At 38.6% G+C, this 27,786-nt stretch overlaps 1 protein-coding gene across 4 annotated transcripts in view; it reads left to right on the top strand.

The window, feature by feature from the left end:
* Window positions 1-27,786, top strand: part of NKAIN2 (sodium/potassium transporting ATPase interacting 2) — a 532,323-nt gene that overhangs the window by 480,188 nt on the left and 24,349 nt on the right. For 3 of the 4 annotated variants that reach the window (XM_066179268.1, XM_066179266.1, XM_066179267.1), the window contains one exon: window positions 25,153-25,213. In XM_066179268.1, coding sequence (XP_066035365.1) covers window positions 25,153-25,213 — 61 coding nt within the window. Of the gene's footprint in view, window positions 1-25,152; window positions 25,214-25,605; window positions 25,750-27,786 lie in introns of those variants that run through there. The other variant, XM_066179269.1, reaches the window with a different exon arrangement.

The following is a 27,786-nucleotide window of genomic DNA, read 5'->3' as shown; positions in this document are numbered from 1 at the left end:
TTCAGGTTTTTAAAAAATCTCTGGTCTGATTTGCCCTGACTTGTTTTTGTATTGTCACTGTTTACTAGTTCTCTATAGGGCTGACTGGAGTGTTATAACTTGCCACATCCTTCAGTACAGGAGGTTCTTCCTGGTTTGCATCTACTGTGAAAGGTGCTTTCAAGACCAGACCAGACCAGAAAATAAGTGCCATCCATGTGAGTTGATGCTTTTCTGTAAGTTAGGAAGGAAAAGAAAAAGAGTTTAAAAAATTATACTGAAATCCATATGAGTACAAAGGATGCCAGACACACATCTGGTGGGAGCAAACAGTTCTCAAACTAATTTTATGGGGTTTTTACAAGCAAAATTTTATTGTTTTTAACAAGTTTTTTAGCAATTTATAATGGCTTATGCAATTTGTGGTAAGCTACTATTAATTTATTTCAAGTCAATGTCATTCATTTTTTGACAACTTGGTCCAGCCCATGCATGGAGACATATTACCTGGTGTCTGGTGTAGGTCATTAGTATCTGCACATTGTCACATGGTCTGGATATTTAAATCTTTAAAGAAGTTAGAGACTCTTCCTAATGTGCTGATGAACCAAGGCCCTTGGCAAAGCAGCCTCAAGAAGCTGCCATTTGTGGGTTTTACCTCCCTGGATTTAAAATGGTTTTCTAACCATGGGAAATTGAGTCTTGAAAAACAGTACACTTTTAGGAGGGCTGTCTTTTGGAGCACAGATAAATAAGATGGGAAATTTCCCTATCACTGATGCCTGCTCTTATTTCAAGTAAACAAATGGTAGCTAATGAGTTCTGTAAATATGCCACCTTACAGTGATATTAAATAAAATTATATCTGCTTTCCAGTTGCCAATAAAGCACTGTTAGTTACTCTCATTTCACGCACAGTATAAAAGGGAAAAAAAATCCACCAAAACAAAACAAAAAACCAGAAATTTCTGTATTATATTATAGAGTTTTTCAATGAGTTGATAAATCATCTGGGCACTCTATAAGTCTTCTGCTGGAGGCCTTGTAATTCCTCATTATCTTCAAAATAAAGATTTTTTTTTCTTTCATTTACTCTTAGTTTACAAAGTACAAAACTGAAATCTTACTTTCTGGTATAAGAGGAGATTTTTAATAGCACACACACACCGTAGGTTGTGATTCTCTCTACTTCTGTAGCTACGCTCAGTTTAAAGTAGTAGTTCTTTTGATCTTTGAACAAGCTATCCTCCTGGAACAGCAGCATTTTTCTGTTTCTAGACTATCAAGTAGAATCAGGCTGTACATCAATTGCATTTATTCTCAGGTTAGCTGTCCTCTAGCATAATTCAAAAAAAAGAAGGGAAAAAAGGAAGAAGAGTAAGTAGCATAAAGGCAAGAGGATTTTTCTACTTGGGTTTTATCTTGAGTGTGCATACAGTCACCTTTTGTGATGACTGGAAAGAAGAAAGAATATTTATCTGGTCCAGCATCTGGCCTCATGACATCATAGTTTATATTTTTCATTTGTTTTCCTCTAAGAAAGGTTTTTGTGACATGAATAATTGCTTATCATTCAACAGCTTAGAAATCCAACAGCTTTGTGAGATACTCTTTATTGTTTCTCTGTCATTTGTGCTTTGTTTTGATTTTCATTAACCCATAAGGAAATTTCTCTGCAAATTGAAAAATAACTGCATTAAAGTTTGACTGATATCCCTGATTTTATTCTAGTTCTTTGGTTTTTAAACATAGTATGATTATCATGGCTAAAAATATCCCTTCTGTCACATTTTCTAATAGGCTTTCAGTAGTGGTTCCTGCCACAATTTTTCATTTACAGCCTGCAAATCTAACACTCAGAAAAATCACTGTCAGACTTCACTTGTCTTTCTTCAGTGTGTTAGAATGGCACAGTCTCAGAGATAAATGAATATGAGTCGTATGGATAAATTATTATTTTTTATCATTCCAAGCAGAAAGGTCTAAGGCACTCTAGACCCTCAACAGAAGTTCAGAGAGGAAATAATCTGCAATAACAAATTGTGAACAGCTGCTGATCAAGGAAACAAGTCATTATATCAGCACTTAAATCAGTGATAGCTAGTTTGTAGCGGAGGAAAACAAGAGAAGACATGCCAAATATTAGGGGCAGAAAGACAATATATTGTCTTTGTAAAATCTTGTGTTCACAAAGGCACTTAAGTACTCTTTAAATGTAATTCAACATCTTATACAATAAGATGTATAGGATGTAGGATGATATTAATATCTGCTGCATTTTTCTATTCACATTCAGTTTCTTCCCTCTCAACTTCACTTTTTATCTTCATCCTCAGTTGTTTAACATTTTCTTTTTCATCTGTTTATCAGGTATAACTGCAAACAGAAAAAAAAGGCGTATCTACTATCTAATTACAGATATAATGAAAAAATTAGATGATTATTTGCGAAGCATATATAAAAATACAAAAGTTGAAATCAAAAAGATAGTAAAATTTAGTTGAGTCCAATCTCATTCAAGCCTAAATGAAGGCTTGAATGAGACTGGACTCAGCTGAATCTTTTGTTTACTTCCCAGAGACAGGACAACTACTTCTCACAATTAAGTTAGATTTTCAGCACATTCAAGAAATGTTAAGAACCAGAACATTGATTTGAGCTTTAACCAAATTACAATTGCTGAAGCATACCAGGATGATTGCAGGCTCCCTCATCTACAATTTAATTGACACCAGTTCTTGGGCACCAGTGGCAAGCAATAAAAAAGAAAAATTAAAAAAGGAAGAATTACATGTTCTCAAGCCACATATTAGAGAATACTGTTTATCAGTAAACAGATTCAAATACTGATATTCTATCTGTGCCAGGCTCAAATCCTGCTGTAAAGGTAATGCTGTACATACTTCGCTGTTCTGGGGAACAGTATGCATTAGAGATGAAGCATTTCAATAAGTCTATAAAAACCTCTAAACCAATCAGTGTTTTGGGGTTTTTTTGCCTAACAGAGTAGATTTGTAGTTGCCATCAGCAAGTCTGATAAACTACAACAATCAGCTACTCAATGAATTATTACGTAATTTATTCCACTAAACAATTTTGATGTACAAATATGAATTCTGCAGTCAACAACAAGCAAACAACAAAAAGAAACATTAATTTCTGTTATTGCTGCTTTCACTACTACTGCTATTTTCATAGGACCAGCTCTGGCAGTTAGATCTACAAAGAGCCTGATCATCTAAAAGAGGGCTCTGGCAGAGTAGGACTATTCACATTTGATTAGTGAGATTCAGGCTATGTGAAATGAAAAGTAAAATCCTTTTTATAGTGTAGAGAAGGCTCAGGGATGATTCAGAGCATCAGTCAGATGTCCATTGCTAGAGAGCACGATTAACTATTTGCTGCCTTTGCTCTGCTGAGGTGCTAAGATATCTCACCCTGTGAGTGCCTGCAGCCTACTGAGCTTTCACCAGTAGACTTTCTTTAACATCGAATGTTTTGGATTGACTCACAAGTATCAGTCTTCCTTGTCGCTGAACATTAGGTAACTGTATTTAGTCTGTGCCCCCCAGTCTCTGATTTCGTAGTTGCTCTGATTTTACAGTTAACTGCAGGTGATGCCTGGATGTGAGACATGGCTCTGATGATTTACTGACCCCACAGTGCCTATCATGGGCACTTAAGAGCCACCACAGCTGAGAAACAAATACAAGGGCTGAAAACTGATCCTGCAAAGAGAAAATAGTGGTCTGTTTGTTTCTGACTTCACAATTTCAGTGCTCGCTAAAGCTGGAGGCAAGAAGGTTGCAACAAGCTTGATGGCAGTCCTGCTAGAGGCAGAGGGTGTGACCCCAGACCCAACTAGAGGCCAGGACCAGACCCTGCACTAGGGTCCCTGAAAGCAGCTGCTTTCAGAGCAAGGACCAGAACCCAGGACTCTTCCCTCTCCTACCTGCTTAGAAAATTCTTGTTTCAGAAACGAACACTAGGAAAGAAAATGGGAATACACTTCTCATCATCTAGATTTACTAGGGCAGCTAACCTTGGGTTTAAATTGCAATGAAGAAAATACAGAAGCAGCATAGTTCTCTGCTGAGCATAGAAGTAGAGAGTTACTGATATGGATCAACTGGGCTAATCAAAGAATTTTTTCGTGGAGAGGTTTCTGAGGCATTTTTCACTCATCCAGCAAAACATCTCTCAGGAACAGTAGAGGTAGAGCTAACTTGAGGTTCGAAAAGTCAGTTTTGAGGTAGGAAAAGTCAGTAGAGGTGCTTTTCTCCCTTCTTTCATATGATCCCAAGTGTTCTTTAAAAATAAATATAATCCTGAGAAGTGTGATCCAGGAAGTAATTCTGCACACACACACACACACACACACACACATACGTGAAAGAGAAGGAAATAGATATATTAGACAAGGAAAAAACTTGTATCACCACACTGGAGAGGACAAAGACAGTGGTTTCCATCCTTTTTCTAAGACAGGCCCTTAGTTCCTGTTATTGCTTCACTGGACAATTTCTCCAAGCTTATGATGTTGGATTTCCCTCCCACAACGTTTTTGGACACAGCATGTTGCCTTCAGGACAGTCAGCACTGGGATCTGGGTAGTGGATAGGTGAAGACACACAACAGGGTATAATCGTTCTGAGTCTTTTTTGCCTGGTTTCTGTCCCCCATTAATTCACTAGTAATCAGGGCTTGGGCTCTGGGATAACAGACCAAGGGAGACCAAGGCAACAGAGAGGATTCATGGGGTGGATTTGGAGAAAGGCTGCCTGCAAGACAGATGGTGCACCATGGCTGTACTCATTTCGTGAACAGAATCTAACTTGAGTTGAAGAGACAGAAGTAGCACTGAAAGGCTATTGAATGGAGCTTAATCTACTTTGCAGCATTCCCCTTTGACCTGCAGGGTTGACTTGCATTAAAGAAAACATAAAGAAAAGCATTGGCAGTCACAAAAGAGACAGATTTGCTGCTAACATCTCTCCATACTTCCATGTTGCCAAACCTCAGGAGTTGACAAACCTGTTCTAGAAAAAAAAATACTGCCTTTCTGCTGAGGACAATTTGGATTAAGGAGCAGAAATGATTAGAGTTGTTAAGGGAAAATGAGATAAGTATCTAGGCTGGAACTAAAGAAGGGGAGTCATCACCTTTCAATGGAATATGTTGTCATTCGCCAGGATCTTCACAGAGCAGCCTTGCAATTACCACAGGGAGGGAGTAGCCCTCACATATATTAAAAGGGGGGCTGAAGCTTCCTACAATTTAAATTGCTCTGAATTATTCTAGAGAAAATCCTACATGAAGTAGGAAACTCCAGTGCTGATGAGCTCCAAACCAGCTAAAAGGAAATAAGGCACCATGATATCTTTCTGTTGTTTCTCTCCTCAGGGCTAGTGAACCAGAGAGCTAGAAAACATATGAGAAAAATTATATGATTATATTCTAGCATTAATTAGTTATTACTTTGCTGGTGGTACTTTCTGAAGGAAAACATTTCATCTTTACCATTATTCAAAATTAAGGGCTTGAAAGGGAGGAATTGCTTACTGTGATACTTCCAAGGGTAGTTCTAGGAAAAAGCTTTCTAGAGTACGGATGTGGGACGCATCCCATGCTAAAGAGAAAAGATGGTGGTGCTACAGAGTAGCTAGAAAAGGAAATGGCATTTTGGCAATTGGATTCAGTGTGTAGCATATGCACTTAAAGACGTCATGACCTTCTTCCTCTGTGTTCACACATACGCACAAGAACTGCAACATGGCCCATTTATTTTAAAACACTGCTGCAGCTGACACTGATTCCAACTGCACTGAAGCAATGTTAAGCAATAATAGAGTGTTGGGTTGGAATGTGCTATACAGAAAATATGTCCATGGGATTTATGTATATAACTCCTCTGTATGCCTTTAAATACTCTTCTTCAAAGACTCTTATTCACTAAACTGCTTATTTGGGGTTTATGCAGCACAGACATTTAAAAACTCCAACACTGCTAGCGTATTTTTCAAATAGGGTGGCCAAATGTTCAAAAACACCAGCAAAGACTGAGGTTAAATAGCTGCCTCAAGGGCTCTTTTTCTGAAAGTATTTTATGGCTGTAAATTATTCTGAAAAGTATTGAAATGCCTTTTTCTGTTGCCTTCCCACAGCATCACATAGAGCACGGGGAAACAGGCAGAATGACAAACACAGTAACAGAAATACAGCATGAAAGTGCAGTTCTTTACATTTCAGAAACACCATACCATTCCTATTTATATAAAAGACTAGAATTCAAAACAGGAGGCAAAGAATAGTTTAATACACAGTATTGAATTATAATGTGAACTGTCTCAAGCTCAATGCCTCAGTTACACAGTTCAGCTTAATGAGGTTGAGCGCAAGTTTAAAAAAAATCAACACAGCTAATGTGAAAAAACACAAATTATTTCAGATGTCCTGTTATAAATTTAAAAAAAAAATCCAGTAAATTTTTGAAGAATCAGAAGTTTTGTTTAGTTTTAGAGGCTTTTTGTAGTTTGGTGGCTACTTCTGTACTTTCTGTCTTCATGTATTTCCCTTACGTACATCTTACTCTCTTTTCATCTGTGATTATTTACATGATTATTTACATTTCCACAGTCAGGCATAGGGTGATAGTTTTGGAGCGGAATAAACTTTCTGGCTGAAAGCAGTTTTAGCCATAGTGAAATAACCATCACTTAGGAAACTTCTTTCCTGGTGTTTTATCTCTAAAATATTTCCAAAATTTTCTTACTAGAAAGGAGGTTGGTTTCTTTTTCATTATTATTTTTTATTTTAACTCCTGTGCTTTGGGGTCTCTTCCAAGAAGGCATTTGCTGTTGTAATGAAGAAATATGTTAAGGCTTCTGTCAATTAGCCTAATTGATGTAAAACCTTGACTGGGTCCTGAGAGAGATGAGTTTTTCCACCTGAACCTTATTGAAAAACAGCACAAAATAAGGAAGAAACCAAAATATGCAAGACTGCTAAGAAAAAAAACTTGTGATGCTTTGAGACAAGGTGAAAGGAAAATTTAGGTGTTACAGCAGGCTGCTGTGTAGGTGTTACAAAAATAGATCAAGTGTTTTCAAAATGCTTTCCTTTTAGTGCATAGATCTAATGTAAAACCTTTAAAGTAAGAGTAGAAATGAGGAAGGGGTGCCTGTGAGATAAAAGATTTATCAGGAAAAAAAATCAGAATGTGGATAGGATAGGGACTGTAAAAGGCAGTGGTCAACAGGCCAGAGATGTGACTTACTTTTTCATTTCTCATTCCTTCTGGAAATGGCTGATTTGTACAGAATACAATGATCACAGAGTCACCGGAGGTGTGATGGCAGAGGGCTCTGCCATATGATGCTATAGGCAGAACGGGGTGTTAAATGTGGTGGTGACCACATGAAGCTCAAACCAGGATGAGAAATAGCTGCTGCAAACTCTGTGCACTTGTGCAGTAGAAAACTTGGCTGAGTAGTGGGATCAGCTGTCAATTTCTAAAATACTGCAAGTTTTCCCTTAGAAAACTTTCTTGTAATTCAGGTCTGATCAATTAAATATTGGCCAGGAGTCAAGTACTAAGGAGTTCAAATTCTGCTTGTAGAGAGGTTTTATCTGTACCTGAACCTGAAATTGCACAGAAATTCAGCCTTTGGGTCAGGATTGGAGGCTGTGTTCTTAAATTCTGCTCAGAGAATAAATACACAGTGACCTCCTGGTAAACCATTTCATTGTTATCTCCCATTCTGCACTTGAAATCAGAGGTAGTAAGTTGCCTGCTACTTTGTTATAACATTGTAAATTCTTTGGCTTATGTGGAGGGGAAAAAATAACTTTATTGGAATTTTTTATTTTTGCTGGCTTTAAGGTGTATGTGGGAAAGAGTGTTCAGATTCATCAGTTCTGGTGAAGAGATGGACAAGTGGTGCTACACGGTGCTACACACTTCTGCTGGGCAGGTTTTACTGCATTTAATCTAAATCACAAAAATGGCTCAAGAAGCTGCAGTATTATTTTGAGTGCTCTGATTTCTGCTGGTGCACTCTTTCACTGCTGTAAAATACCATGTCACATCCGTATGCATTTTCCTCATAGTAAGGACAGAAAGGTTAAGCAGACATGGCAGAAAATATTATATTTTTATGCTGGTGTCAACTCTGAGCTTTCCTTGACCCTGTGCTTTAATATTTACTTGAGCAGTTACTAAACTAAAGCTGGACTTAAAGCCTAGATGACATTAATACTCAGTGTCAGTGTGCCATGATATCAAAGCCTTTGAAGAGTGATGTTGGGATGCTGCCAGACTGTGTTTCACATGACATCTTTTGCACTATGGTTAGTCTGAGGAACAAAATACATTCCCTGCATTCAGAAACTCATAAACTGTAAGAAGTAGCTAGAACGGAGCAAAAAGTACAGCCAGTCCCTTTGCACCAAAATCTTTCCTCCCTCTCAGTCATGCATGTCCTCATATGAATACGTGCACACAAGCATAAGCACATACCCATTGCAGAAAACTATTTTAAAGCAGCTAGTGTTCAGCAATTACTTTCATCAATTTTATATTCTTCATTAGAAGATGTCAGAGGGGAGGAAGGGAAGTCATGTCTGAAGGTAAATCTAAGACTCCCAGAAAAAAAAAAAAGAATAGTAATAAAATAAAACATTACAATTAATAAGGTGCACCATTTTATGCAGTGTACAAATGAGCAAATAGCTCCCAGAGTAAGGTGAATGCAAATGCTAGAGACCTAGCTTCCAGCTGAGAAAGGTAGTACATCCCCACGCTGATACAAGGAAGATCCTAAAAGTGGTCAGTGAAAAAATGTGAAGGGAAATTCAATTCTTTATCAGTCTGAGTGGTTCCAGTTGTGAAGCTATTACTTGCACTAGTTTGCATTATTATTCAGGAGACCATTAATCTCAGCAAGGCTGTCTGGGGGAAGTAAATACTACTGTGACCGTGGAGATTTACAGAATAGTAATAATAATCACACTAACTATGTGTGTTTCAAGTATTTTGGCAACCCTTTGGATCATAGATGTAGAAATGAAATGTGAGTGTCCTCAAAGGGAACATCTGTGTTGATAGTGAGAGAGGGCCAGAGAGAAAACCCAAACACTGGACTCCTGGTAAATCACATTACTTATTTTTCAGCTTACACCCTGCCTCTGCTTGGAGGACTCCCACAAACATTTTCTATGACAGTACATGAATACATTTCTGGAGATGTCTCCTTTCAGAGAACTCTCCCAGAAGGCAGGATGGATAAGACAGGACCATCCTTTGTTCCTTTAAGCTTACACAGATTCCCAGTGTTATTCCAGATGCTGTGAAACCCCAAGCACCCCTACATACTCTCCTTTTACATCCAAGAGGCATGACACAATCCTCAGTCTTGCATCCAAGAGTGGTTTACAGAGTTAAAGACAAAATTGAGGAACCATCTCAACATAGACATCAATACCAAACAAGAAATTTTTCTGCTGTCTCTCCTCTGCTTTGCCACTTTCACTGTGAGAAAGATTTGGATGGACTGATATGACACAGCCATTTTACGGTACAGCAACAGTAAACTAAGTGCAAAACCTCACTCTGTTGGGCTGTGACACAGCCCTCATTGTTTCAGACACTTTGAATGGGAAAACTAACACCTCAGAGAAGATGGCATTGCCTCTGAGGTGTAAGTCTCTGCCACTCTGGAATCACAGGAGTCTCATTTAAGTGCTGTGCAGTCTGTGCATGGCCCCTGAGCTGCACCAAAGCAGTGTTGTCAAAAACCAGTCTACAAAATTTGGCCTGGAAGCCAGAGATTGGCCCTTGGCCCTTTCCTATTTAGAAGTATAGCTGTATCCAAAGTATCTTTCCCTGCATGAGTAGTTGTCCAGGCTCCAAGAACGTACTGTGCTTTACAAAGATAAAATATTTCCAGTTCTGCAGTGTCTCTGCATCATGAGTGTGGCCCTATTCCATAAGAAACTTGATCTACACAAGTGTACACCTTCCTGTCATTGCTGGCTCTACAGTTCACTTATTTTAATATGTTTCATGAAGTCTACTTGCTGACAAGGGAGGGTCCCACCAGCTGTGGGCTGCCTCAGTGTTCTTGTAGCCTTGAAGTTTCTGCACCTGATCATTTCATAAGAGGAAAAGTCTGGCACTGTGGTTGTGTGGTGATCAGCAGAGAGGAGCTGTGTTGCCTCAGGCAACCTCCTGCCAGTGGTACAATGTCTATTTTGAAATTTTGTCCCTCTGCACATTTCATACTAATCCCCAGCCCTCTGTAGAATAGACAACTCAGAAATAATATGCTCCATAAAAAATGAAAAATTAAAAAAAGGGGAAGTGAAAGAGTGAATCAAGGTGACATATTTCCTCAGTTTTCTCTTTGGCATATTCCCAAGTGCTCTTTACTTTCTTTAAATCCTCTGCATTTTGTTTTGGATGTATATTTTAAGATACTACTTTCTTCCTTTCTGAAAATTCACATGCAGCCCCTGACATAAGGGTTGAAGCTTTTGAGGTGTGCCTTCTCTCCCCATATTTCCATATTAAATATTATGCCGAGATCTGGAACAAGCTCGTTACCACTCTCCTGAGATTCTTTGGATTTAATTCAGCACTTATATAAATAGCAATGTAAATTATATATCTAATGAATTAGGTGTTGTAATAATGGTGTAATATACACTGTGCTACTTATTACTGAATCTGCAAATTGAAGTTAATTTACTCAAGAAGAAAAAAGTAGAAGAAATCATATTACAGTTGAGGGTAATTGTACTCCACTGTACTAGAGTGAACTAGATACTAATTACGAATATTTTACTATCACTACAAGTTTCTTTTATTCTTCCACTAAAGCAGTGCTCATTTTTCAGAATTAATTTCTTTCACATATACTCCTATGTACTAAAATCCTTACATATGAATATTATATATGCCATATTATAGTAGAAAACCAAGAAGACTGAGGAAACTGCTGCAATTACTTAGTCTGATCTCCTACATAACACAGGGCATAGAGATTCCCTGAATTAATTCCCGTCTCAAAAACGTTTAACGTTGATCTTAAAGTGTCTCACAGTTGAAAGCTCACCACAATTCTTGTTATAATTTACCTTTAACTTGTCTACATATCTAGCTTTCAGTCCAGATGCTTACAATGCAGTTATCTGAAAAAGTACATTATCCTGACATCAGGAGTATTTCACTAGCTGTTTGTATTATGACAGTTAATTTCCTTTCAGTAGCCAAACTGCTTTATCTCCTCTCCCTAGCCCTCTAATCACTGTCAAAGCTCTTCTCTGAACCTTCTCCATTGATTCAAAATCCTTCCTCGAGTGCAGACTTAAAAGAATAATTTGAAAACTAGCATGTATAGTACCACTGTTAAGTACAGACAAAATACAGCATCCTTGTTTAGATTCAGAGTTCCCTTTTAAATAACCACAGAGCACACAATCTGTTTAGCCACTTTGGTATGGGAACATTCCTGTCTGACTGTCCAGGAGCCACTCTGTGGTCTCTTGCCTCAGACTCCAGCCCCACCGAGCTTAACCTGCAGCTTACACTGCAGCTCCACATCAAGCTAAAGGCAGTAAATGCATTCCTCAACAGCTGTGTGAAACTGGGAATCTACATTCTAATTCTAGTGCTAATTATGCACTATGAACCACAGGTCTGGAGTCACTACTCCACAGACAACCCATCTGTGAGACAGGCTTTCCTGTCTCTATGTGTTTAAACACTTTATTTGTTTGTACTTGCAGTATCAAGATGTCCAGATTGCTCTGAAGGAGTGTCAGTCCTCCAGTCTGCATATTCTAAATTCAGTCGATTTTTAAGATTGTTGTAAGCGTATAGAAACTCTGAATCTCTTATGTTGTTCTGCTGGAATGGGCTTAATTCAAATCATCAGGCTTTAGAAGACTGATGATTCTAATCATCAGGCTTACAAAATCTGTATCTAGCTGAAGCTAGACAGCAGTGTGGTTTCTTTCCCAGACATGAAACAAAACAGACACCTCTGGAGAGATTCATCCAAACCTATTTTGGATAATTTATATACCTAAAACAGGTGGGAACTTTTGTTCGTTCTGTAGCTGCCTGACTCACCAGTGACTAAAAAGGAAAGTGAGTTGGCATTTGTTTGCACATTTATGGGGAAAAAAAGGAAGATAATTATATTTGTCACCAAGTATGTCTATGATTCATGAGGTGAAAACTTCAGAAGCTACAGGGCAAGTAAAACTTGAAGGCAAAACACTATTCTGACATTTTTTTCATGGCCATTCTCCTATGCCACAAAAAGTGAAGCACCAAGCAAGGATTTTGGGCTCTTGGAAGAAATATCAGTGTATTGGTATTCCATTGATCTCTCACTAAGCACAGGGATTGCCTTGATATTATCTTGTTCGTTTTGGAAAAGTGAATAATTCATGACAAAGATGGTCTAACTGGAAAGTATTTTAAAGTTGATATGCATACCACAGTCATTGTATTCAAACAATGTGATTCTAAGGTTAGCTGTAAATGCTGCTGCTAATTCAACATTACAGTGTACTTGTGACACCTTTCCATCTTTATTTGTATACCTGCATACAAGTGAACTTATTTACATCTTTTCATGCATGATATAGTGGCTGAATAGGGGAAAAACAGAGTGGATGGAAATAGCACAGTAAGTCAGGAGACGTTTAATAGAAACTATAAGGCCACAATTTTTGTTTCTTGACAGCAGGAAACAGACTAGTTGACAAATGGAAGACAAAAGACATTTTAGTAGAATATAGAATCTCTCCATGATACACAGTATCAGTGTGAAGAAGCCATAAATAATGACAGCATGCAAAAGGGTGCATGTGGAAGATGCAAAAGATGACTCTAAATTGATTTTAAAAATACTGTTATCAGTAATGAAAGTCTGCCTGACTGAAGCAGCAGCAAGGACAATGAAGACAACTGCAGTACTTAGTGGGCTCTGTAAGAGCTCAAGATCAAGTAAATCAATAAAAGAATGATGAAAAGATATATGTCATCATCAGGACCTTTATATTTGGTAGAAAAACACAATGACCTAAAAAGAATTAGGAAGGATGTCTCCAAAAGAACACAGAAGAGTTCTAGGATGACTCTGTCAGATTCAAGTCAGGTGCATGAGGGATCATTATCCAGATTTTGTGTTGAAGCTGAATGAGACAGCTGGGCCAAATCATCAGTATGAGAAGCTAAAGGATCCCAAGGCAGACTTTTGTGCTACATGCCATCCTCCAGATAAAATAGACATCTTCATGAATGATGCAACTAACATGTCTCTGAATACCTGTAGGGCTTCACATCTGTTTGCTGCCCACTTGCATAAAGTCTTCCTTTGTGTCTACATTGCTGCATGCTGAAGATCACTGTGAAATTCAGTGGCAAGTACCTACTAATTAGGCACATATTAAGCATGAAGTCTAACACCTTCTTGTGGAATTATGTCTTCACTGGCAATTTTGCAGTTTTAACGAGAAACTTGTGAGCACACAGACTTTCTGGGCTTATAAGCAGCCACCTGCCTCTGCAAATCTCATTTCCATTGCAGAGGACCAGCAGGCCTCTGCAAATCTGAACAAAGGACTTTGAAGTCTGTAAAAGATCTTCACTCTCCCAAGCCCAGACTGAGCTCACACTTATCCCCTCCTTCCTGATGCCAAAGTTTCCACAGGAAAAGTTATCTGGATACACATGCTAACCAGGAGATGTGCTTGTCCCAACCAGGCCCCCAGTAATTCAAGCAAAGGGACCAAGACCCTCAGATTAGAGCTCTTTAGCTAAACTTGTCATTTAAACACTACTTGCAACACTTTTGGAAACTGTATATTTCTGCCCTAATGAATTTTGTGTGTGAAGTCTGTTGGCATGTTCAGCTTAATTTTAACCTATTTCTTTAGTATTAATACTGTATTTGATACATTTCAGTGTTTTGGGAAACAGCTGCTTATTGGACCTGTATCTACTCTGGTTCATAGATAACCGAGCAAAGGGACTATTTTATTTGGGTAGCACATTTGTATGTCAAACTTTGCAATTCTTTTATCTCTAATAAGGTCTGCTGCCACCCCAGTTCCTGTTCACTGAACTTTTGGCTGCTGTTTCTTTTGTCTTGGCCTAAAATATTTGGGGGGTTTTCAGACTCTGTTTTTCCTCCATTTTCTATAATTCTGAATTTATTCTGCAATGTCTTTGGCCTTCCACTGAACTTTCATACCTAATGTGTTACTCCCGTACATTTCTGGGTTCATTCTGCAGTCCTATGTTCCTACAGATTCATGATTTCTTGCCCACTAATACTGTTATTCATTTTCCAAGAACTTCCAAGTATCTTCTTGAGTATTCAAAAGATAGTACTAATTTTTTACTGCCCTAAATGTGAAAAACCAAATTAATCTGAAGTTTATGAAATGTAGGCTATCTGTAATAAGAGCCTTGAAAAAGATAAGGTGGTTTTAAATCATAGATCAAACAATATATTAATGCATATCTTCAGAATTTCAATAAACATCTTAGTGATGTGCACAGCACTAAACAAATTGATAAAGCATAATACGGTGTTGGATCTAGTGAAAAACAGTTTTTTGCCTCTGCAGTGAAGGTTCCAGGGTTTATTCACCTATTAGATAGGTTTATTAATAAATGTTATGATTTAATTGAAATTTTCTTAAATGTGTGTAGACGAAATTCAACCATCACTTTTCATTTACTGCTATCAAATGGGATGAAATGCATGCCTAATATGATGTATATAAAAGATAAAATTTTGTCAAAAGCTCTCAAATCCCTCTTTCAAAAATCATTCACATACTTCCCCTAAAGGTCATCAGTGAGCTCCCAGTTCCCTTGGTCAAATTAAAAATGAGGTTTCTATGTCAGATTTTCTTCATGTAAATTTTTCCTTTGCCCAAAAGGATGCTGAGAGTAAATAGTTAGTGAAGACATTTCGTTTTGTCTATTTTGTAAAGCAGGATGGTTTCACAAATTAATATCCTGGCTAAATAATGTAGGAATTCCCTAGATCTTGACCTGATAGTCACATAATCTTTCTAAATAAATAACTTCCTAACCCATGAGTTTTGATGAAGTTGGATGTTTTCATGGACTAGCAAACTACATAGCTGAAGACAGGGGCAAACTGAATGTCTCTTGTGAGTCAGTAGATGGTTTCAGATGTCCACGATTCTATGGGATGAGGCCAGCAGCCATTAGACAGTATGGACATATCTCCTAATTCCCAAATTTTCTTGTTCACATTGGATAATACACTCTACCATTAGAGCACCCGTGAAGAAGGAAGGGTAGGTCAGCAGGCCTGTGTGCACTTGAGTACCTGGTCCCTTTTTATATCTATGCTAGCACTCTTCTTTCCCTTCTGACAGCACACTCTAAGCTGCTTTCCAGAGCATTATACTGCAAATAATGTTTTTCTTCTTCTTTTGGAACATTCTCCTGACGTTTCCTAGTAGATACAACTTTGCTGCTGACTAGCACCACGTATCTTGATATTTGAAAGCAGGCTAGATCATTGGAAACATCTCAAATTAAAGTTCTTGAATTGGAAACATGACTAGAACTGACCTGTGACAACAGAATTTTTTTCCTTCTTTTGAGAAGTCTAACTCAACTTTATGAACACTTTCCATAAAACTCTTTCATTAACTTTTAAGAATGTCAATAGAACTTTTTCCACTTCTTTTGGATATATAAGAAACCAGGGGTAAGAAAACCGCACTGAAAATGACATTTTGGCTTTATCTCTATGTTTATTGCTGCTATGCAGCTACACAGCTCAGCAGCCCTGATTGACCCGTGCCAGAAGCAGGTGACAGGGCTGCAGCCTGCACCACATGTGGGTTAAAGTAAACACAAACCTCACATTTTTCATAAAGACTAACGTGTCAAAGTACTGCTGCCACTTATGCTCTTCCTACCAAGCAGCTTCTGCATCAGCATGTTAAACAGCCTGTTACTGAAACCTGGGGGAGAGATGTGTGCTATGTTACTGAGAGCCACACAGGTCTTCAGAGCTCCAAGCTGGTGATCACTGCTTTGGAGAGAAATGTCCCAGTTCAGATGAAACATTTATTTTTAAATGACATCTGATGTCTGTCGGTGGCAGAGGTCTAATTCAGACTTCCTTGATCACTATGGCTGGCACACTCCCAGGTACTGCATTATATTAACAAGGTTCATAAACTGTCAGAGATATAACTCATCCACTTAACTCTCTGCAATGAGGCACAGACTCCGAGGACATGGCCTTTCCGAGAATGTTCTCTCTTTGTAATTCGTCATTCCCACGAAATGCCTCATGTGATATGGTGTTACTGGAATCTTCAGCTAAAAGGTTCAAATTTTTTTTTTGGTCACATATATTGCAGAATGCATTTGTATGTATTCTGCCACCCCAAGCGGTGACTGGGATCTCTGCCATCAAACTATTTCCATTCAGAGCAAGGAGATCCCTATTTTTCATGCTGAATAAACAAGAGAGTGATCTCCTGCCCTTAAGCAGAAGGTCTGTAAGGGGAAAGGTGCCTTTGACCATGGAATTCAATCTGTCATTCTGCTTGGAGCCTCTAGAGCGTAATCTCTCTTTGTACCATCCTAGGCTGCATGGGGTGATATTCATTTAAACTCTCCAGTGGTTCTCTTTTGCAGGAAGGGTTTTCACAAAGCGCTTTGGCATTTGGTTTTTGAAGCCTGCTTAGCTGATTTTGCTGAATGGAAAAGGTAGCCCTGAAAAATATCTTTTATTATAGTTTTCAAAGGTGGAAAAAGCCTGCAGTAAGCTAATGCTGAGAGGAAAAATAGCATTGAAACATTAGCTGAGTTCAGTTACTTCAAACATTAGACACCACAGGAAGAAGAGGTTTTATTTACTTGGAAACCCCCCTGACACTTGATGCTGTTATATTGTGCACCTGGCGCAAAATGTTTGTGCTAAGCAATGCATTTCCTAGATGTGTGGATCCTAAGGAGATGGGATGATGTGAAGCACCCTCTGCATGCTGCTTTGTACTTTCACTGGGATACCTCTATTTCTTTACTCCAGAGCATGAGCCTTAAGGGAGTTATTGAGTTAAGTTCACTCTTCCTCATCTTCCTTATATGCATTGCCAGAGACAGAGGCTGTCCTGTCACGTATCCCACCTTTCCATATTGTGCACAGGCATGAACAGCCAGAGGGCTCAGGCAAATCCTCCACCTGACAGTCACCTTCCTGGCAGCTCTGCTTCTGATGGCACTGTAGAAGAGATCTGTCAAAGAGTTCCTCTGTTGTTAGTCCAGAACTCCCACTGATCTTCTGAATAACTATTACTGTATTTTGATAATCCATCAGCATTCAGGTTTCATAAGTTCAAGCCCTATTCATCTTGATCACACTCTCTAGAGCTGTTCCTATGAATGCCTAATTTGTTTTTCTTTCTGTATGTTAGAGTAATGAGCCTGACTATTCAGGCTGCGGAAGGGCTGCTTCAGCTGAGCTCTGCACGTTGCATACCGTGCATCCATCTGCCTTGTCAGCACCACCATCACCAGCTGTTGTACGAACACTCTGATCAGAGCATTATTAGGCTGCTACAACATGACCACCGCTATGAAGTCAGTGCAGTGCAAAAGCTGTCACGTTCCATGAAGTGACCATTATCAGAGCCTTCAAATAAACAGCAATTCATCAGGGAAAATTAATATCATCACAGAGAAAGAGTCAGCTATTACTGAAAAGTCTCTTACCTCTGATGAAATGTTCTGGCTCTTGTCATTTATGTGACAGCAATGATCTAATTTAATCTAATGTGATGATGAAGAAAATTACCTGTGCTTTCTTTCTGAAGTTTTACTCTATACAGTATTCGTGGTTGGCCACAGTCCTGAGAAATTGGCAGACACAACATATTATTCTCTTTCTCATCTACTACTCACTCTCTTCTGAATGTTTGTTTCCCAGATCCAAGGGCCTGGTGTTCACACTCAAAGCATTGAAGTTTATTTGCCATATGGTTGCCTCAACATGGAGAGATGAATTTTCACTGAACAGAAACACTCATATGTTTGTTTATCAGAAATTCAGAGCTCTCTTGTACCATCAAAATATTTTCCCCTATACAATCTGCACCAATTTTAAATACTAATTTTTTTTTCCTACTGCTCCTCAAAATAATGAGTAGCATTGATAATCAACGGTCTCTTCTAAAATAGTTCAATTTAAAATGTTAGACATTCATTTGATGGGCTGCAAGGACTCTGTGGCTTTGTTAGATCTGCAGCATAAAGAACCAGTTTTTCTTATCCTAATCCTATGGCTGTCTGAAAAAGGTGACACACAGTTACACATAATGATAAGAAAAGCTACTGCTGCCAAAGGCAGTAAGATACCTAAGCCAGATGATTAAACCATTCCAAAGTTTTCCCAGAAGACAAGAGGAGGCAAAGGTCTAAAGTTTTTTTCATAGAAGTTGTCATGCTATAAAACCTTCAGAGCAAAGCCCACATAGAGACATGTATACACTTTCACTTTAATAACCCATTCATTCTTACATTTACACAAAAACAGGGTGATGCATCTTTTAAAACTTTTCACTTTAGTTTTTTGTTTAAGGTTCATTTTTGTTGGGTTTTTTCTGTTGCCAGGAGGACAGAGGAAGTTTGTCTTGTTTAAAAATAAATGAGATTGTTTTTCTCAATCTACACAGCTCTAATGGCTAAATAATTTTTATGTGAAGAGCAGACACCACTACATACACTTAATCCCTGTACAATCAAAACTCTGTTCTTATAGTGACAAATTGGGCTACAGAGCTACTCCATGAGAGGAAAGAGCAATAGGCTTTTCCATTTTCAGGACTTCCCATACACTTGGATTGGATGGAATTAACAAAAATGTGTAACCAAATACCTCCTCTGACCTTAATCAAGTCAGAAAATGTAAAGTGGAGACAATTCCACTTAAGCAGAAAAGAGAAAATTAAAATTTCTCCGGATTTAGCCTATTTTTGGCATCACTAATGCCTTCACCCTGCACTGAGCAATGTACATTTGAGCTGCACCCAGTACCTGCTGAATGCAGGTGGAGAATTTCTTCCTGGCTCCTCAGCCCCATCCTTGTTCTAAACTGTCACCTGGGGATAGCACAGATGAGCCTACTGTCACCTCCCCTTTGTCCAATGAGACGTGCCTGCCTCAGCTTCCTGATGGAATACAGTGGAGTCCTGGCTGGGGCATTTCACCTGTGGGAGCAGGAATGTGAAGTTCAGTGCTAAGCCTGAATCTACAAGATACTCCACAGCTCAGTTAGCCCAGAGGTCAGCATTAAGTGATCCCAGCTCTACCTCATGTGAGCTGCTAGCCCCTGTATTTTAGGTTACCTTTCAAGTCTGAGGCAGGAAAAAAGGACATGCCACTCTTTAGCTGTGAGATGAAATCATGGAGAAGTGCCAAAGATCATGTGGTTATCAAAAGCATAAATTACTTAGAAATACCTAGGAAGAGTGAAGATTTGCAGAAAGTTTTAGGTCAAAAATTGCAGAAAACTCTCACTAAAGTTTAAACTTTCTGGAAATTTGGGTCGAGCCAATATCTGTAATACAGCTGCAAAACAGTAAGCAGCTCTTGCTTTTAACTGTTGTTAAAGGTTTGCACTGCTCTTTTCTGACAAGCCTCAGTGCTGTGGTTTACAGTGCCCCTGCAGTCTCTTCAATTACTCAGGTGCAGAAGCTTGCTAGGGAAGATGCTCAGGGAACCCTGAACAAGACAGAACCACTCTCAAGCGCCCAGCAGTATTTCAAACAAAAGCTTTCTAGCAGGTCTTCATGGGGATCATCAAATGCTTGTACAAAAAGGAAATCTCCAGAAAACTGGAGTCCACTGAGAAATAAAGGAAGATTTTATGTTAAGCACCTTCTAGACAGCTGATATAAAAAATATCATGATGCACTAGTTGAAATAAATGCAATTTTTATCACACTTCTCTTTTCCAATGTGCCAAAAGTTATCTGAATTTATGATTCACGGTTTCACTGTGTCTGCTAAAAAAAACAAAAACAAAAACAAAAACCTTTGGGGCTGAGTTTTCAGAAAGGAAATAAAAATAATTTAATGACTATACAGGCTAAGAAATTATCATTTTATCTTTTTTTTAAATTTCATAAGTGCCACTAGATATTATTCATTTATTGCACAGAATAAAGCTGCTTGGCCATAGTAATGAGATATTCTTTCTGGACAGCGCATAGATAGTTAATTCTGTAAAAGAATGACAGCAAGGCCACACAGTCTGCCTCCCCTATCAGGAATCTGTCCTTGTACCAATAGTTTTCCTATTCATTCCTTTTATGATGAAAGAGAGTTAAACTTGGAGGAATGACAGGGTTCTCATAATGTTAAATGTAAGCACAAATAAAAGCGTAGCTCGACAGAGTAGTTTCCATGGAACACAGCTTGAGTTTTATATTAAACTCCAGCAATGATGTTCACTCACTGATGCAGCACTGCTGAAGGCAGTGAAATCATGCTTGAAAGGATTTTTGTAGGGGGCAGCTTTAGAACCCCCATGACACTGACTTAAATCTACAGATATTGAGAGAAAGGTCTCTGCCTCACCTTTCCTGCTAAATAATGAGTATGATTCTTCTGAGAATCAATACACTGAAAGCTTTCCAGACAGTAATGCTCCAGTTCTTCAGTTGCTCATAATGTGTGTGTGTGTGTGTGTGTGTGTGTGTGTGTGTGTATATATATAGCAATATATCTCCAGACTCCAAAAATCCATTTTAAAGAAACATTGTCCCTTAAATACACAGCACTAGAAAGGTTTTATGTGCGCAGACCACTGTAAGCTTAAGAAATAAGATTAATTTGCACATGGCTGGATATGTAACATCACAGCTTTGCAATATAGCATTCCCAGGGCCAGAATTACATCTCTGTACTTCTGCCATATTATTGCTTGAACTAGCCCATATTTTGCTTTTTCCCAAAACTGGTGCAATTTGCAGTGTATAAAAACATTCATCCCCATAAAAGAAGTGAGAAAAAATAGCAAGGCAGGATTTTGATCAATACTGATTCTGATTAAGTTTGACCACAGCACCTGACATTTTGGACAAGTCTGGAAGCACACTCACTGAGACTCAGGATCTGCTGAGAGTCTTTAGTGGCATAACAGGGCATTGTTGACTTAGGTGAGAATATTCAATCTACTTTTTTGTTTGCCTTATATGACTATGATAAGGCAACAAAATGCATTAACTTCATTTTGTAGTTAATCTTATTACCAAAGCTTCAGTAGTGCTGTTTAATTGGTGATTTATTTTAGGCTTTGCCTGTCTTCTTTTTTTCTTGACAGAAAGAAAATGTTTTTATCAACATGCTTACAGATTAAAAAGCCAAAAAAGAACAAATGAAATTATTGTTTAAGATCATTGTTTATAAAATTAAGGTCATGAGATGCCGTCAAAGTACACCCAGGAAGCTGGTGCAGGCATGGGTAATGTGTCACTTTTAGAAAGAGCAGTATTCATTTATACTCTCATATGGACATATCAGGGAAAATTGTAAAGAGCAGATTTCTTCAAGGTGCAGAAAATGAGGTTCGTAAAAATGTGCATTCACTAATCACTCTATGTATAAATGTGCAGGATTGTTGTTAATGGTTCCTTCTCCTCTAGAGGCCCATACTACAGCATTAAAATGTGAGTGGGACAGATGTAGACACCTAATCTTGATAGGTCTGGGATCCAGAAATGATCTTCTGCTCATTGCACCTATTTCTTTTTATCACTGCATGGTTTATAAAAAACGAAGCTCAGTTAATTAAAAAAAAAAAATAGGTAGGAATGCAAAGCAACGAGATTTTCAAGATAACTTTCCCAGTTTTAAACTGATTTTCTGAGACAGTCAGGCACCTTCTCTTCTTTACCTCAGAGGACTCATTTCCTTCCTCCTCACGTAAGACAAAAATCTTTTGGAGCTACTGAATCAGGAAGACTCTGGTCTGTGCAATTCTCATACTGCACTGAGCACTGCTGTGTTTGAGGACTTTCCAGGAATATATTATGTGATGTGACTAACTTCTGTTATTTGCTTTGGTTTGGTTTCTTGTCTCATATTCTTCTCCATGGAGAGAGTATTCAGTGTTTTGTTTGGATTTGTTTGGGGGTTTGGGGTATTTTTTGTGATACAAAGGTGTATTGTGGCATACTTTTGTTAGAGATAATTGGTTAAAGGAGTGTATCTTCCCCCATAACAAAGGTGGTAAATTTTCCGAGTAAAATTTTGGAGTAAAATTTTCTCACTCTCCATCCATGTGGGAATTCATTAAAAATTCTAGTAGTCCCCAAGACATCTCTGGTCTTTGCATTGCTGTACCCATCTTATGGGAAGTCCTAGTCCACAGGGGAGGAAACATGTTCCTGATCTCTATCTTGGGGATCTCTGCAGTCACCCTGGGCTCAGGTCACTGAGTATCATCAAAGTGAAAACTGCTACTTCCGGTTCTGAGCCTCAGCTCACAGTGTGTGCCCACTGCTGCTGATACAATGAGAAAATAAATGTTGAATGGCTGTCACTGTATCAGAACTGATAAATTGCCTGGTTTAAAAAAAAAAAATAAAAAAAAAAAGCAACTAATGTGAGATTCAAGCAAGAACAAAATGATTATGTTTACCAAGCAAAGGGTTGGATAAATGTGGGAGAAGGGGAGGTTTCTTTTATGAACTCTGATTATCTCATGGGAAAAAAAAACCCCTGACATTTGTACTTAGATCAGAACAATTTGAGCTTTAAGGCATTCTTTTAATCAACATGCTCATCTGATGAAATGCTGTAGGATTTGCTTATATATCAAAGGAGTTCCCTAGAGATTTCAGCAATGTAACTGAATACAATTAAAAGATCAGTTGTAAACACCATTTGTGATACAGTTTGTTTGCTGTACTTTGTAAGATAAGTTCAGTTAATAGCACATGAACTTGTGGTTTAGAAGACGGCAAAATATTGAACTGTAGTGCAAGAAAAGGATTACCATAGGAGCCTGCTAGAGATGCAACTATTCAGCTATCTTGGATCTGATGGTCTGTAAAAAGAGAGCAGAGAAACTATTAAGCCAAGGTTCACGTCCAAGAATGGAATCATTTACGAACAACCTTTCTGGGTCTAATTCGTTGCTGAATTAAACCTCAAGTAATGTCATTGAAGTCAATGGGGTTATGCAGGGCATAAGTCAGTGGAGCAAATTAGCCCTCTGTCTTCAAGCCAAGAAACAAAAGGGAAGAGTGATCCAATAAAGGAGAGATGAAATGCTGATATTAGCTGAATGCCACTTCTTGGTACAGTGCGTTCTTTGTGTCCAGCAGTGAATATTTCATCCTTCCCACGTGTAAAATCTTCCCAGCAGCACTGTAAGGCAGATTTATAACATATTACAAAGTTAACGGTTTAGTTCCATTGTAATGCAGCTTCTGGGCTTCCAACAGGAATTTAAACTGTGAGCAGACAACACCTGTGCTGGCTTCAGTGTGATCTTCAAATCAAGTCTTGATCTCTTCAGGAAAGCCTTGAGGCTGACCTTTTATTTTTCCCCTTTTGCCATCTCTTACCCATACAGATAGTAGAAGATAGAATTTGTGGGTATAGGTAGCTTTCTGCATAGAAAACTGACAGAAATTCCAGGAGTACCTGGCATAGTCACTCTCTCAGGTCTGAAGGCACTATGAAATTGAATGGATTTGTTTAATTTATATACGGGTAATATTAAGGGCTCTAAGAACCCAGAGTATTGCAGTGATTGTACATATGCCTTGTATTAATGAAAAAAAAATCCATTTTTACTAACAGCATTTTTAATACATTGTCTCTCAAATTTCATTTCTTCTACTGTCCAACCCACTGATTACTCAAACTGAGGTTAAGATCATCACCTCCCTCAACCGGAGATTATTGGTTTTGCCCCATTCACACAGAGCTCAGTCCTGGCTGAAGCCTCTAGGCATTTTTATTATCCATTTAAAAAATGAATTCCCAAAATGTACAGATGGGTTTGCAGCTTGTGAAAATATCTCTGTGAGGTGGCCTGTGCAGAATAACACATTTTGGCAGCACGGCTCACTTTTCACTACACAGACATGAAATAACTGGAATTCTTTTGACATCCTACCATGGAAACTTCAGTGGTGAGCTAAAGAATGAAAAATGATTTATTGTAATGTAGTAGAGAAAACTCTCAAGACCTACATGTAAAGGAAGTTGTGTAAGGCAACATGTGACACGTGTTGCTGCTCCAGTATTTGTTCTTTTACTTCTGATCTAACTTAGCAGCAAAAGAACTTGTTGGAGGGACCAGCAGCTGGCTCACATTATACTTGGCCTGTTGCATGGCTGATATTGGCCATTTGTTGCTTTTTTGTTATCATTATTTTCAGGTGGTATATCGATAACTACTCCAGATTTTCATTTTTCTTTAAATCCCATTGTTTCTGTTTACAATTCAATTCTGACTGTGCTCTGCAGAGAGGATTGAGGGGAACGCGATACAAATTTGCCAGCTGCTGTGTTAGATGCTGATGTAAACACATCCAGGACTATCCAAAGTGACTTGTCATGAGGCTTGGTGATTATTGCAGATATAGGAACAAGTTCCATTAATCCACAGCCCTAATTTCAACTGATAAAATATCATTATAAAGCTGAATTGGTCCTTGTTTTAGTTTGCACAGTTCTGATTTTAAAAAAAAGTTCTGCTAGAGGTCAAGGTTTTGTTGGATAACAAATCTGATTTTGGCAGAAATATTTGCATTTTCAGTAGCTAAAAGCTCATCCATCCAAATACCCATTCACTTTTCTATTTTTTTAATAATTAAAAGTCAGTCAACTAGGCATTGGAAAAATTTTGATCCATTTTTGGAAGTTTTATTGAAGGATGCATTTTTCAAGAAAGATGTAGAATTCCCCTACTTCTAATCAAAATTATTAAATTGTTGTGGAGAGTTATCTTTACCTCACCAAAGAAAGCCTGTTGAATTTTGTTATTTTTTTCTGTTTCTGTAGTCGCTTTTCTAAAGCCATCTCTTGTTTCTCTATGGTATCAGTCTTACATCTAACACTATTACATTTTGTTTCAGCTGGCAGGCTTCATCTATGCCTGTTATGTTGTGAAGTGTATTACTGAAGAAGAGGACAGCTGTAAGTACTAAAGCTTTATTACATACAAAATGAATGCTTTTTTTTTCTTTTAATCACCTCTCCACTATGCTGGCTCTTGCTGACTTCAACCTAAATGCCTTATTATACCATATCCAGACCATGTTTTCTGTCCATCCTTCTTGGTCTAAAATCTGGAAATGTCTGAGAGACAAAGGAGTCATGAAATACCAGTTAAAAATTACATATACCTTCTGTAAAGGTCATTGCAACTCTTTATCTCACAGCTTCGCTTAAGACATAAAACAACCTTGTTTTTTGTTGGGTTTTTGGTTTTTGTTTGTTTGTTTAAAGGAAGAAAAAAATCCCAATTAGTAAATACAAGCTTTTCATTCCTTTTCTTTCTTTTTTTTTTCTTTTTCTCCTTGCTCCAGGCAATTATTAACTATTTTCAGGGTAATTGGTTACAACAGAGGTTATAGCTCTTTTGTCTTGGCATGTATGTTGTCTTATAAAAGCACTTCTGGCAAAAAAATAACTTTAGATCATCGCAGGACCGTCATTTATGAGAGGTGAAACAGTGGAACTCCTCTTGGTTCCTGCTGATCCCAGGGTACAATTACATGAAGTGAAATGATTTCATATAGATAGGTTTGTGTTTCTTCTGCTTATATGTATCAATAGAAGCCCGTTGAGAAAAATTTGCTCTTATTGCATGCTACAGAGTCAAGCCTTTTTTTTCTCTAACCTGGATTTTTTTAAAAAGGGCCACTGCAGCATTTCAGTACATCTTGGGATTCATAATAAAGCACTTTAGAAACAAGTATCAGAACTGCATGGAACTTTGATAAAATATACATGAATCCTAGGGAGAGCTCTGCAACAGGAAGCTAAAGGGTTTTTATTTGATTGAGAGCACTGCTAGGGCTGGCAGGGGTTCCTTTGTGTGTTCTCCTGCGTGGAAAATAGCTACAACCCTATAATCTATTGGCAATACAGTGTCACTGTGAATCATCAAGGGGAGATTTAATGCTGAAATCAAACCACCACACTTTGGAGGTCGTTTCAACTATGCTCATTTCAGTTGTCTTTGTGTTTCTGTGGAGGTGAGGAAGGTATAAAGAGTACAAAGGCTTTGGGACAGCTGCGTGGAGCAGGGGTATGCCACAAATAGACTTTTCTGTTTAGGGAAGTTACCCAGTCACATGTACTCTCTCCTGCTTTCTCATAAGTGCATTCATTATCCACAGAGCTGGAAGAGAGGGTTTTTTTGTCCACCAAAATGAAATCCCATTCAGTACTGTTCTGCCCCCTCTTCTAAGGGCTTAATTTTTTTTTTTTCACAATTCTGTAGTTCTTTATGGCATGATCTAAGTAAAAAGTGAGGAAGGGACTTGAGGCTTGGCTCACCAATCAAGCACAGAAGTCAGAGCACATTTGAGGGACTTCTCCCATGGTTCATAAAGCAGCATTCTTGGCAGCAAAGTGCCATGGCCAGTATGGTATTGTTTTCTTCTCTCTGCAGCAAGAGCTCCCTGTTGTTCAACAACCACAGATTGTCATGCTTCTTTGAACATTTTCTTGCCATCACCTTAACTATTTTGTCATTACTTTTGTCATTTAGATTTCATTATTTCTTTGTTTGTACACCCCAGCCAGGTCTCCTCCTTCAGTCAAAGAGCATCTCACCCACCTGCCAGCATGTCTCTGAGGCACCAGGGTGAAACCCCACCCAGTGCAATGAAGCCAGCACAAGCTCAGGTGCTGCAGCTTCCCCTCTGCTGAGGTTTGGGAGCTTGGCTGGTAAAAAAGGGAAAGGGAACTTCTGTGACTGAGTTGTGCCAACAGTGTAATAATGCTCAGATTGAATCTGGCCCCTCAAAGTATCATAAAATTAAAACAGCTTTCATTTCTACTGAGAAGCCTCATGAAGTAGCAAGTAAGAATGATTCTAGTTCTCTCTCTGTTCAGACATCCACTCTGACGGCCAGGGCCCACAATCTGTACAAATACCCCCTGCTCAGGTCTAATTTTTTTTTTTTTATTTTCTTAGATGCATTTTGCCTCACCTTTTCCATCCATTTGGGCAACACATCCATCTATTGTGCTCTTCTGCGAAGTGTATCCCTTGGGGATGTATCTTGTTATATAGTATTTTTACTCCAGAGGAAGATGCCTAAATTTGACTTTCTCCATATAATCACAGATGGGGTCATCTCATGCAGACCAAGTGAATGCTAAGGAGAAACACATTCAGGAAAAATGGAACATGTACCAGATTCATTGCTAGAGCTTCCTGCAAAAGGTCTTTGATCAGAGATAGCTCCACATCCCCTAGCTGGGTTTCTCTTTCCATAGGCTCTTCCACTTTTTCAGTCCCCCACCCCTGCCTGTTGCAAACTCTGGAGCAAATTCTTTGACGGTGCCCCTCCTACTCACAGTGTACTCCCTCCTCCAAAGCTGCTGAGCATCTAGCATAGCAGAAAAAAAAGCTTTACTGTGCTATCCCTAATCCCTGCCTAGCATTCATGCCTGATGAGTGAGGCCAGGCTTGTGTTTCAAAGAAGTCTGGCAGCTGGTGTTCCCTCTGTGTGCTAGCAATGTGAAAGATCAAC

The sequence above is a fragment of the Chamaea fasciata genome, unplaced genomic scaffold, assembly GCF_029207755.1.
Source record: "Chamaea fasciata isolate MVZ Bird 193981 ecotype frontalis unplaced genomic scaffold, bChaFas1.0.hap1 SCAF_3, whole genome shotgun sequence".
In the NCBI taxonomy this organism is placed as follows: domain Eukaryota; kingdom Metazoa; phylum Chordata; class Aves; order Passeriformes; family Sylviidae; genus Chamaea; species Chamaea fasciata.
Note: the sequence above shows the minus strand (reverse complement) of the source record. Positions and strands in the feature narration are given on the sequence as shown.